Source organism: Macrobrachium rosenbergii, chromosome 42 (genome assembly GCF_040412425.1).
Source record: "Macrobrachium rosenbergii isolate ZJJX-2024 chromosome 42, ASM4041242v1, whole genome shotgun sequence".
Lineage (NCBI taxonomy): Eukaryota > Metazoa > Arthropoda > Malacostraca > Decapoda > Palaemonidae > Macrobrachium > Macrobrachium rosenbergii.
Genome location: NC_089782.1, coordinates 15,082,115 through 15,095,503, shown reverse-complemented (window position 1 = coordinate 15,095,503; position 13,389 = coordinate 15,082,115). Strand labels below are relative to the sequence as shown.

The following is a 13,389-nucleotide window of genomic DNA, read 5'->3' as shown; positions in this document are numbered from 1 at the left end:
AATTTGAGAGAAGACTAACAATGGCTGGCAAGAGAGCGATGGAGAGAAATATCAAGATCAGAATTTTATCTTTCCCTCGGGAGGGAAGGATAGAATCCCACACAGCAGTCACAAGATACAAATACAGGATGAGTGTCATGAAGAGGATGACTACCACATATCAGTCGCATCAGGCAAAATCAAAGACATCTATGAGAACAGAGCAGAGGGAACCTTTGATAACACAACAGAAGAAGGTTTACTACAGTCAGTACCTGGTATTTTTTCCACCCCAGTTACAAAATCAGTTCTTACCTTGCATGCCAGAGGTGAGGGGGTCATATGCGAGGCTGCTATCAGAATTCAATAAATTGTCGTTACTCTCGTCCTCTTCTTTTGGCTCATCTAAAATTTCCGTTTTAACTACTGGTTCATCGGGTACTATCTGTTATGGGGAAGAATAAGGAAAGGAGAGACTTCAGTCAAAAGCCAAAGGAAAGAACAAGTAAAGTCTGAAATGGTACAGATTAAGTACATAATTAGATATCTTGAGTCTCACTTCTTCAAGTTTAAATGACTTCCAACATATTTTAGCCAGATTCCAAGAATATGAAAGAAACAAAATATCTCAAGTTAGTTGTAGAAGTCAATGTAAACTTATACTTTAACAACCTACCCACCAATTACAGTACTGTATATGGAAAAGCCACATCCAAAGTTATGGAAGTTTGGGAAAATCAATGAACTTCATAAAATTTGCATGAAGATCTACAAAAGCTTTAAAACTACTGTACACATACATAAAGTATGGGACTGCCATAGTATTATCTCAGAGAGCTCAAACATAGTAAAAGTCAGTAAAACAAATATTACTGGTCATATATATCTACATAATTAATGAAATTCTACCCAATTTTCAAAGTTCTTAGTCCATGAAAAACCTACAATTACGAAAGAAGATTAATAGCTTTGTAATAATAAGATACACACTGGCATTACACTAATACATGCTCAAACAGTAAGAAAACACATAATACCAACTCCAGACAAACGAACATTGAGAAAATATTGTGCTTCAGGGTACTGTAGTCCAAAAAATGCTTAGCTGCGAACAAACACTTCTAGGTTTTACAGTCGACCCCCGGTATTCACGGGGGATGCATACCACTACCACCCACGCGAATAGCTCAAATCCGCAAATACTTAAAACCACTCTAAAATATTTTAACTGCCTATTTTGAGAGTTCAAAACACCAAAAACCTCTAAAAATGCTTATACCTGAATATTTTAATAGTTTTATCACAAAAAGTGCATTTAGTCACGAAAATAATATGAAAATACAGTAATCTGTGAATATTTGTCTATGAAAAATACTGCAAATAAGCGAATTTTCCATGAATGTGTACATATGTTCCACAGAGAAATCCATGAATAGGTGAAACCATGAATCCGGAACCGTGAATGGGCGGGGGTCCATTGCAATCAGTAGTTAACTTCTTTATTTCCTCTTCTAGTTGATACTTTGTTTTGCATCTCAACATGCTACCAATGATTTGGATAAAACATATGACTAAATTCATGATCATCATAATAGTATGCTTTTCCCTCTACATGCTTAGACAATGAGACAGATTTCTCCACTTTCTTCTTTCCTATCTCCCATCAAGTCTGGGTTTTCATTTATCCCTTTTTTTTTTCTTCAATTCCTAGAACATGATCTACCGCCTTTCTGACCTTCTGTTCTTTCAACCCTTCTCATCATATTACAACCATCTCAACCTTACTTAATTCTCCTGTACCTAAATTTCTTCTTAAATAAAAAATCAAAATGTCACATCGCTGAGGCCTCTTAAAAGAGACATTTCCCAAACTGAACTGAATATATTGCAATGTATGGACTTCTAGATTTCAAAATAAATGTGCATTGTACAATAGAATAGAATATAGAATTCAGGCCAAAATCCAAGTGTTGGGACCTACATGGTCATTCGGCACTGAAACGTAAACTGACAGTAAAAAGGTTTGAAATGTTTAACAGGAGGAAAAACCTTACAGTTGCACTATGAATCAACTGTTAGGAGAGGCAGGAAAGTAAGATGGAAGAATGAGAACATGAACGGAGGTATGGTGGAAGGAATGAAAAGGGTTGCAGCTAGGGGCTGAAGGGACACTGCAAAGAACCTCAAGTAATGCCTACAGTGAGCAAAGTTTCATGAATTTGTAGGATTTCATACAAGTCTACAAAATGTACTTTATAAATTAAGGCTACAGTATGTTTTGTACGAATGAAATCTAAAATGTATTTAAAATTGTAGGAAAACATTACTTATAGCCGATGTCTAAAATTGTAGGAAAACATTACTTATAGCCGACGTCCCTGAAATACAATGCCAAACCTTTTCTAAATCTTTCAATCATTCAGGGTCAAAGCATTCAATAAGGAGTCTTTATGACATCCAAGTTCAAATGTTAGTACCATATTCTTTAACGAAAACTTAGGAAAAATTTAATAATTTACTACAGTAGTGTAAAATCTTAAATACAGTTCTATTTAATACCTGTATGTTCTGATGCCCTCAAAAAAATATTTACACAAAAATATCAGCTAATGTTAATCCATCAATAACAACTTGAGGGTTTGGCATTTCTTTAGATAACTACTTCAAAAATACAGTGAAGGATGACTATTGAACATTCATCTAAGTTACAAATCCTGTTCATGCCAAAATGTTTTTACTATGCCTTGGCATATTAGTTTTCTTTACTTGCCAAAAATACATTTCCATTCAACATTCATTTTGCTATAATAACAATTTCTGGTAAGAAAATATGTGAAGTTATTCCCATCTTTTTGCATTTCAAGTTGTCTTATAAATAGTCAAATTATTCAAATTAATAACTAGCTTCTTGATATCATTTCAGCATTTTTGAGAAGATTTAAGATTTACCACCTTTGATTCTTCAGAGTAAGTAATCTATGATAATAAATCTAGTAACTAGCTTACACTTCAGAAGCCTAAGATCTTTTTACAAGTTAGGCCTCTAAAATCATGACATAATGTAGAGGAAATCTGAAATAACAATGACAATCTTTGCTGTAATATAACTAACTTCAATACTCGACTCATTTCAGTCTACAAATGATAATGATGTATAAAAGGGATCATTGACGTGCATAAATCTGGAAATGGAAAATAAATCTTGAAAGTAATTTGTATTTTTCCTAGGTACATACAAACTACTTCCTTTTATGTACGTGTATTTCTCAGTATGAGCTGGGATCAGTCACAGAAACTTGGTAACTATGTAACTGACTGGTGGTTACCCACTAGTTAACTAATTTGTTGCCAAGTTTTAACATACCAATTCCAGCTCACGCTGAAGCATATTCCTGCGTAAAAGAAGCAAGTTTGTGGGTACAATGTGGAACATAAGCTACATCTGAGAATCTGGAAGACTCAAGAAGAATCGTGTCAATTCACATTGGAGATGCAATGTACCTGATACTGATGCACACTGCAAGAATCCATTACATACTTCACAAATACTAAGGGAAGATTATGAAATGCAAACAAATCTCTAACACACACAAGTTCTGTATAACACCTGAAATCAATCTCAATGGTAACTACACCACAAACTACTACTACCCTTACTTGATAACTCTATCACCAGCAAAGTGTGTACAACTCTCATAAAAACTTACTTCTACAGGTTGACTAGGTGACGAGGAAGGGGCGTCATTCTGCCGCACTTCACTTAATCTATCGCTATCGGGCGGCCGTTCATGCATTTCCCTCTGGTCTCTTGAAGACTCCAGACCAGATTGAGATGCTAATGAATTAGATACACTATCACTATGGTGAGACGGGACACTACGGGACATGTTAAAACGTGCATGTTCCCTCCCTTCTCGAGAATCCTTAAGAATGTCATCGTCTCCCCTTAGTCTCTTAATCTGCTGGGGACTTTCACGTAAACTAGCACTTCTCTTAGTGTCTCTACTGGCATTTCTAGGGGTTGGGGCCTCATCGGGAACAGCCAAACCTTTGATTTTCAAGCACTCAGCTGCTTTGATCAGTCCGGCTAGATCAGCCTGCAGCACATTCACTTCCCCTAAGTACATGTAATTAAGGAGGGCTTCGAGTTCGCTGTGCCTTATATCTTTTAGAACTATCACTGGTTGGCGGCACTGGGTGCGGTTGAATATTTCCTCAAAGTATTCACTACACGTTGAGAGCACCAGTTTGTGCACAGGGTAAAACTTGCCTTCACATGCCAGCGTTACATCGCTGTATGATTCCTGGTGGGGATGCAGAGAAATATTCAAGGCATGAATGTAACGGCTTTGACATGAAATATTGCAAAAGAAAAAATAAGAGGTGTATACAAGATATTCTAAAATATACAGTCTAACTGTTACATCTTCATTAGTACTCTTCATTTGTAACTATCACAGCTATGTACTCATTTAACTGTACAAGTTAACATTAATTCACTGAATTATTATACACAAAAATTTCAAAGTCAATGAGAAATATCAACTTGAAATAAATAAAAAACACTGACGCCTTAACCACACAAATAACTCACATACGTTAAAAGTTTTGAGAGGTAAAGGTCAAATACAGTATAATGAAAATAAGAGTACTGTATTCCACAGATTGTCACACACAAAGTTAATTTTCCAATATAAAAACTGAAGTTTCAGATATGTAACAGGAGACATTTACCTTTCTCCGTATCGTGGACAAGACGTGGAAGAAAGTGGTTCCATGATTATTCCACTTCAGTGATAACAGCCCAGTATCCATGGTGGCAATCATACCTATAGAGGCAAGAAAAAAAAAAGGTTAACATTTAAGAAGAGTTGATATGTCAAAATGCTCTTACCATGCTGAATGAAAGGGAATTAATGTAGCTTTGGAGTTTACCTGGTCAACTGAAACTAAAATATTTGAATTTTTTTTCTTTTATCTTTATCAATGCCATAAGGAAATAGTTCCATTTGAATCCTAATTACTATTTTTCACCACTATTTCTGCTATAACAGATTTTTGGTCAGTGACTAGCTCAATTTTATTCAACAGTTAGGCACAATAATATAATCCAACACTTTTGGCCTGCATTCTCATATAACTTACACTAAACTAGGATGCTTTTCCACTTTCCATGGACAGCCCCAAGGAATTCTGTATACGCCTCAGGACATTAGGATAGAATGAAATTCTAGGGTGCACACACTAAGTTTAGCAAAGGTGCCTAAGTTTAATGAGGTTGCTGCTATGACCTGAGGAAGGAAAAGCTATATTTTTTAAAAGGGTGGGAGCTTTAACCCTTAAGGAACGGCATAATTTATCAATGTGCAGCACCCCAGACCAGGGAAACTTCGAGGCTGGCAAAATAAAAAAAAAAAAATCACATCAATGGAAAGAGAATGACACATACATTTACACTGTATAAATAAAAAAATTCTAAAAAATTTTCCATACCTTCCACGAGAAGTTGAAAATGACTATTTACAACCCCTTGTGGGCCCTCATTTACAAGACAATTGTAAATTTTACCAACTTATACTGTATATATTTTTTCTAATAAATAAATTTATTGTATTTTGTAAAATTATTATTACTGCTCACGCAATATCAAAACAGATAAGAAATAAAAGCAGTAACAAATTCTTTGCATATTTGTTGAAAAATATTCACGTAAATTTACAAGAAGGAAGAATCAGTAACTTTTTTTTACTTTTACATGTTTTTCTCATTTTCTTTGCAATTTTCTTTGTAAAATTACATTTACAACCGACATATTATCGTAAAGACAAAAACAAAAAACCACAGGAACCCCTTCGTATATTTACAAGCAAATTTACAAAAAGACTCATGTGAGAGAGAGATGCAGTACTTTCCCCCTTCAAGTCAGAAGCATTACTGATGGCTGTGAAAAGACGTCTGTGGCAACTGGCCCAACTCTCACGTCAGTATAAAAGTTGCCATTAGTGAATTTATAGCATATAGAAGTATTGTTTCACACTGAGGCTCAATCCATCCACCTCCCCAATCCTGTTTTACTTCACACTGAGACTCAATCTGTCCCTTAAGGGTTAAAGAAAATTGAAACCTAACGCCTGCCAGACTGAGGTTACTAAATTACATTCTTTTACTTCCCAAGGCCAGAAGTTTTTACTGAAAAATAACCCAATGTCTATTTTAACGGAAGTACTATCACCAAACTCTTCTAGTTTCACGTCCTGAAAAATAACATTTTTTATGATAAAATAAAGTTTTATACAGTATATATAGTTATCAAGTACAGTAGAAATCAGTCCTCTAATCTTACTAGAACTTGATATAATCGGATTTTGGCTAACAGTAAATGTTGGGTAAAATTTTGCATCGGAGCTCAAACAACAAACCGAATCCGACCCGATGAATCATATGATGTTTGTAGAAAAAGTTTTAACACTGCCGCTAGTTGGCACAGTTGGCAGCGTTCTTCCCATGCGATTTAAAAGCATTTAAAGCCCACACATGCTGCTGCTGCTGCTGTTTGGAGAAGTACACTTGTACAGGTATATATCATTTTTTTGGCTTTTTGCACTGAATTTTCATCCAATCATGGGTCCCAATATGTTAGGGAATCATAATATTTACTGAAAGATGTTTTACAGTGATTTTGTACACTATTCCAGTAGACTCTGTATGATATTTACCATAAATACTGAATGTTTATGTAATTAGTACCACAATACACCACCAGGGTGGCGCTGTGGTTTGTTTACATCTGCCACAAGCTGCCAAGTTCCGACATAATTTAGGACATTTTTCTTAATTTTATGATAACAGACATACAGTAATTCGGCTTATAAATACTGTATTATTAATTTAATGTGATAATCAGGCTTGTTTTTCAATGTTATCATTATTAACAAGAGTTTTTGTGCGTGTGTACCCGTTACAGTACATTCTGGTAGTGCCTATAGGCTATCTAGCCTAGCCTATGGCGCTCGGTCTATCATCAGTAATATGGCCGCATTGGTCGTAGGCCAATTTTTTTTATACAGTGTGCATTTAAAAATGTAAAAAGCGCTTCTGATATGGTAAGTTATTCAACTCTGAACTTATTTAATTGTAATTCATGTAATGTTTTGTATAAAAAAGTAAGGTTGGGGTAATGACTGATGGTCAGGAATTGATTAATCCATTTTCAGTTATTTCTTATAGGAGAAATTAAGTCAGAATTCAAGAAAATCGAATCTCAACGCTTCTTCTGGAACGAATTAGCGTCGAGGTCCGGGGTTCTACTGTAATTACATTGCTATTAGTTTCACTCATTCGGCAGATAAAATTTTGAAATTCAAGGGTCGTGCTACTTTCTTTTTTGGGCAGGTGACTAGGCCCGCCCACTTTCGGGGAAAGAGAGGAACAACTAGCAAAAGAGCTTCAACTTGTCTATGCCCTTATGTTCATGCAAGGGGAAGAGGGCGGGCTCCAATCATGTAATTACTGTACTTGCTAAGTATATATAAAACTTTATTTTATCACAAAAATGTCATTTTTATATAAGTAACTTACAAGTAATTATCCTGCTGATTCCCACATTGACAGGAGGTGGGATGCATGTACATATCTGTCCCAAAACATGAAGTTTTCATAATAAAACTAATATTGTAATACCTGAACACCTGAATTCGCCCTTAATCCTACTAGCCGGAACAACTCTCAATTACCCATCTAACTACAGTCGAGCCAAACGAAACTGGCGCTTGAGAGAAGGTCTCCGTCCAATGCATCGTAACGACATCAAAAGATTTTGGACATCAGACCTTAAAGACCACTCAGTCAGGATACGATCGAACAATCTGACCAGCTTATTACCTGCACATTAACTAATTTAGCATGTCAGACGAAAAAAAAAAAATAATCTTGTTCTTGTCTGAGATATCTAAATCTTAACCACATGTCAAATCATTTGTCTTTTCATATAAATAAATACTACATTTATAATTAAAAGGTTCCCTCGAGTTTTAGCCAATATGTTATTTACGTCCAAATCTTTGGGTATGATGGCTGAAATATCATTAATGTAACAGTACCATGTTACAGGAAAATGGAAAATCTTGGGGATGTATAGGCATTCGAAAAATTCCATATATACAAATTTGAAAGAAAGGCGAAAGTGGGTTTCCCATTCCTATACCAAACGTTTGTTCAAAATATTCTTCATTGAAAATAGTTTATGCAATTCATCTTTTAAGGTATTCTAATACCAAGTCAATGGGCAGTTTTATGTGTGTGTGTGTGTGTGTGATATATATATATATATATATATATATATATATATATATATATATATATATATATATATATATAGATTAGATTTATATATAGATTTATATATAGATATATATATATATATATGTATATATATATATATATATATATATATATATATATATATATATATATATATATATATATATATATATATAGATTAGATTTATATATAGATTTATATATAGATATATATATATATGTATATATATATATATATGTATATATATATATATATATATATATATATATATATATATATATATATATATATATATGTATATATATATATATATATATATATATATATATATATATATATATATATATATATATATATATATATATATATATATATATATATATATGTATATATATATATATATATATATATATATATATATATATATATATATATATATATATATATATATATATATATATATATGTATGTATATATATATGTATATATATATATATATATATATATATATATATATATATATATGTATATATATATATATATATATATATATATATATATTATATATATATATATATATATATATATATATATATATATATATATATATATATATATATATATATATATATATATATATATATATATATATATATATATATATATATATATATATATATATATATATAGTTACGTGTCTTGGCTGATCAGTTATTGGTTAATTTAAGTAAAGTTGTACAGTCCTGCAGGCCAAGAATACACGTAACCTGTCTCTTGAAGCCAAGAGTTAACCTCAAAGACAGACGTTAATTAATCAAAGGTCGCCAGTTAAGGGTAATTAACCTTAACAAAGAATATTCAAGGAAAATAAAGACTGTATGATAAACGTCACCAACTGCGGACGCAGAAAAATCTCTACTTGTTAAGATGGTATTAAATACAAAAACACAACGGTTCTCCCTAAACAGTGATTTAGGCATAACGACTACCAGAGTATTAAAATTACTTGCTTGCCTAAATCCCTGAGACTTACTGGGACAATTGCTAACGCTAAAAAATATAATAATTTGGCTTAATCTAGACTTAAGAATGGCATATCCCGTAAGTGGTGGCTGGAGAATGAAACAAAGAAAACGGAAATACAGAAAAGTTATTAGTCAATCGACGAAGCTTTAACAAGAATCGGACTTACCTTGAACATCGAGTCGTTTGCACATACACCGGACCTCAGGAGTCTTGATACTAGCAGTCTTCCCAATTCACTAATTAATATAGATAGGAGCAAAAGTTGAGTAAAGGAACAAAGAAGACCGTTCCGCACGCTACACGGCGACTTCCTGCTCGTGGTCTGTCTCTCTCTGACCTCGCCACGTTCCCACAAGGTGAGGCGGTCTCTTGACACGCTGCCTCAGGCACTCCGACCTTGACAAAGACATCGCCGAATGCATAGAGTAAAGGGAAAGATAGCTTAAGGCCACCATTACTAGAGACTATTGAGTGAAAACCCTCTCTGAGGTTTAGGTCCCTAATGCCATAGGCATATTTTGTTTTTTGAACTACCCAGCCTATGCATGGGCGCCATCTGTCTCTGCTGTAATCGTTATTTTGAACTGCCTGGCCTACCTGCGGGACAGAGATGTTCTCTGTCGAGGTCAGTCTGACTAATATTCCTACACCTAAATACATCGAGGGCAAACAGCAGTAATATTTATAAAAGCTCCCCCACTTAAGAGGGCCTTCACTCCCTTTTCGGGCATGAAGGTCTGTCCTAAGCAAGCTGTTCGCCTCTAGTAGGTTACTCTTCTTCCCCTGAGCAGATTAGTCCTGGTTAGCCTACCTAGCTACAGAACTACCTAACCCTAGATAGGATATGAGCTATAATCACTACTTTACCTAATTCTAATAGTACTAGAAGGTGCTTACGGTTATTATAGGCTACCTCCTACAATCATGATGTAGTGGGACATTCTATGGTATTCCCTAGCCTAACCTATCCTAACCCGACCGTAGCACCAATATAAGAGTTAATGTTCTAACTAAATTACAACTTGGTTTATGTTTAATACAATTAATAATTACTAGTTAATTCATGAGGGTTGCCTCATATGATAAATGGGTGCCTCACTGAGGTCTTAGGCCATGCGTGTCATGAGCATCGTGGCTCGGTTCACAATAATTAAGATTATTGAAATTAGTTATGCTACTTACGTGATTACTGCGGTTCGGTGGTAAGTGGAAGGAACAAGGCTACTAATTTGATGTACTGTACTTTAAGGTGGTCTAGGCTATGTACAAGGAAAAAGAGAGATCACACTGGCTACCTCCTCTGGGCAAGGGGCCAGGATCACTTTAAGATAGTAGGGCACTGTGCCGAGAGGGCACTAGTGCCTGGATGAGCTTATTGCTCGGCAACTACTGGGCTCTCTTCCGCCCCTTCTTCTTCTTCTTCAGGTTCCTCCAAGGCCTATCAGTAGCAGGCCTAGGAGGTGATGAGGGCACCAACTCTGGGAACAGGCCAGAAGGGCTGGCGGGCGCGGGTCAGGGGCAACTTCAAAAGCTACAGGAGGGCTCCCTACCCGGCTGCTGCGACAACCGAGCAAGAGCGATCTCGACTTCTGCGTCCGAGGAGGCCAATTCCTGGTCTTCCAGAGATGGGGTACCATTTCGATCCTCCAGGGTTCATCCCCTGAGTCAGATTTGGCAAAAAGTAGTCTCGGTGCTGGAGGCTCTCCAGTTGCGATGATCAACTGCATGGGGAATCCTAAATCTCCCGGAGGAGGATTCGCCTCATGATTTAGACCAGGCATAGGGGCCTTCTTAACTGGTAGCTCAACGTCCGTGGCGGACGGAGTGTGGCACTGCTCAGTGCTCGCAAGTGGCACTGGCAGCAGTTGAGGGTCAGGCATGCCTGACAAGGGGTCCGAGGTGCACACCGCGGGACCACTTGGGTTTGGCTGCGGCAGGGATTCCTGCCCCAGCAGGAGATCGTAGCCTCTCCGAGAGTTTTGTTCGGGGCATCCGCTGGGCGTTGCTTACTTGGGCAGCCCTCCCAATTTGTGGAGTGGTCTGTCCGCTTGCACGTCCTGCAGCGGTACTGCTCCTCCTGAATATCTCTTCGGGAGAGGAGGACCTCTTGGTGGGCCAGCCCTTCGCGATTGGAGAGGGCTAGGCCTAAAATAGTTTGTTTATGCCCTTCCAAGGACCACTTTGGTGGGCAGAAGGTGGGGGTTTGACTTTATCGAGAGTTCTAGATGGGGCCTCCATGGAGGAGATAACGTGGCTGCGGAGTGGCATTGATAACAGGCTTCCCAGAGAAGATCCCCGCCCCAACAAGAAGGCCACCCGGGCCGATTCCACCTACCACGCCAAGGCGGTGGGGTATTGTGCCCCCAAGGTGTCGTAACCTGGAGTTGGACCGTGGGAACGGTAATGGTGTGGCCTTCTATCCACTTCATTTCCCACCGGGTTTTTTCATCAACCATGGCACCGGCTGGCACTTGGGCCCTAGTGATCAGGCTAATGTCTGCCGCAGTGTCTACTGTGACCGGAAGGGTCACGGGCAGGCTAGTGCTCTGAAGAGGGGCCACCGAGATGAACTGGGTTTCCAGTCTCTCGGGGTAAAGGATCCGGTGCAGACTGGCTGCAGAAAATGAAGTGCTAATTAGATTGACAAATTTTGTGGTGGGGACATGATGTGGACAGGCTGGAGATCCAGCATTGTAGTGGCTGGCAGCCCCACAGGATTTGCACGGGCCTTTTGGATGGGCTCAGTGGCCTGCAGTAACTGTCGGAGGAGAGGGCTGAGCAGATGAATCGGGAGAGGAGTTCTGGTTGGTAGGGGTAGGCTGCTTATTAGTGCCGAGTTTGTATCGGCACTCAGCTTCAGCGTGTCCCCCCCTTCTTGCAATAGTTGCACATGGTCTTGCTCGGCAGTCCATTCTTTGAGCGATTTGAGTTCGAGAGGTAGGCTGGAGGAACGATTCGCTTCTGCGAGGTGCTATGCGACTGATTAAAAGTCTCCCACGAATCAGCCATGCGACAAGCTTCCATAAGTGTGGGGGGCTGTTTATCGTTAAGATATACAGCAAGGGGCCCAGGCACACATTGGTAAAGGTCTTCTAGCATGGTCCGATTGAAAAGATCCTCAAATGTCGTGCAGGCCAAGGAGTCGAACCAGCGCGTTCCGGACTGGGTTTTTGACACGCCCATTCCGCCCAAGACCAGCCGACTTCCTTGGCAAGACCTCGGAACCGTTGTCTCCATTTTTCTGGGGTTATTTCATAGGCCTTTGTAATGACTCTATGAACATCCGCCATGTTGCCTCTCTGCCTCTTCTCCAGTGAGCGAAGCGCTGCCTTGGCTTTTCCCTCCATATGCTTGGCTAGTATTAAGGATCTCTGTCTCCGTGGTGCTGTAGTTATTGAAAAGAGCCTCGATCTCCTCCAGCCATGCTTCTGGCTCGTCCTCAGTCCACTTGGGGACGAGGGAATTGATGCTCGAAATTGGAGTGTTTGATGCAGCAGGTGTAGGACTGGAGGTTTGCTGTCTAGCCATAGCTTCGGCATTCTCCATTTTCGCTCTTTCCAGCTCGAGCTCTTTCTCTTTGAAGGCTAGCTCACTTTCCTTGCAGGTTAACTCATGCTGTCTTCTTCTTTCTTCTCTTTCCTCTTCCAGTTGCCTCTGCTCGGCTTCATACGCCCTCCGTTCTTCTTCATACCTCCTCTGCTCGGCTTCATACTTCCTCTGCTCGAGTCTTTCTTTCCTTCTCCCGCTTGGCCAAGTCGTCCACTTGCTCCTGACCCAGGTGGTAAGTCCCGAGCCGGTGAGACCTGCCGCCCCCCAGCCCCAGGAAGGTTTTATAATTTTCTGCTGCCATGGTTCTGGTGGGGAAGGGCGTCTAACCGGGTCGACTGGGTGTACTTGGGCAGCGAGGAAGTGTCTCTTCAGTGACGTGGCACCCTTTCAAAAGGGGCCACTGTAGTTGGGTGTGCCGTGTACAGGTCACACTGGTGGCACTCAGTATCCCTAGGCACTGGTGCAGGTTAGGTTCCAGAAGAACTTTCTCTTCTGTGTTCCCCTTGTTTTGGTTT

At 38.4% G+C, this 13,389-nt stretch overlaps 1 protein-coding gene across 4 annotated transcripts in view; it reads right to left on the bottom strand.

The window, feature by feature from the left end:
- Window positions 1-13,389, bottom strand: part of LOC136827972 (broad-complex core protein isoforms 1/2/3/4/5-like) — a 121,199-nt gene that overhangs the window by 100,355 nt on the left and 7,455 nt on the right. For 3 of the 4 annotated variants that reach the window (XM_067085552.1, XM_067085553.1, XM_067085554.1), the window contains exons 2-4: window positions 4,714-4,808; window positions 3,687-4,283; window positions 295-424 (exon numbers count right to left, since the gene is read on the bottom strand). In XM_067085552.1, coding sequence (XP_066941653.1) covers window positions 295-424; window positions 3,687-4,283; window positions 4,714-4,806 — 820 coding nt within the window. In that variant the 5' untranslated portion in view covers window positions 4,807-4,808. Of the gene's footprint in view, window positions 1-294; window positions 425-3,686; window positions 4,284-4,713; window positions 4,809-9,491; window positions 9,532-13,389 lie in introns of those variants that run through there. The other variant, XM_067085551.1, reaches the window with a different exon arrangement.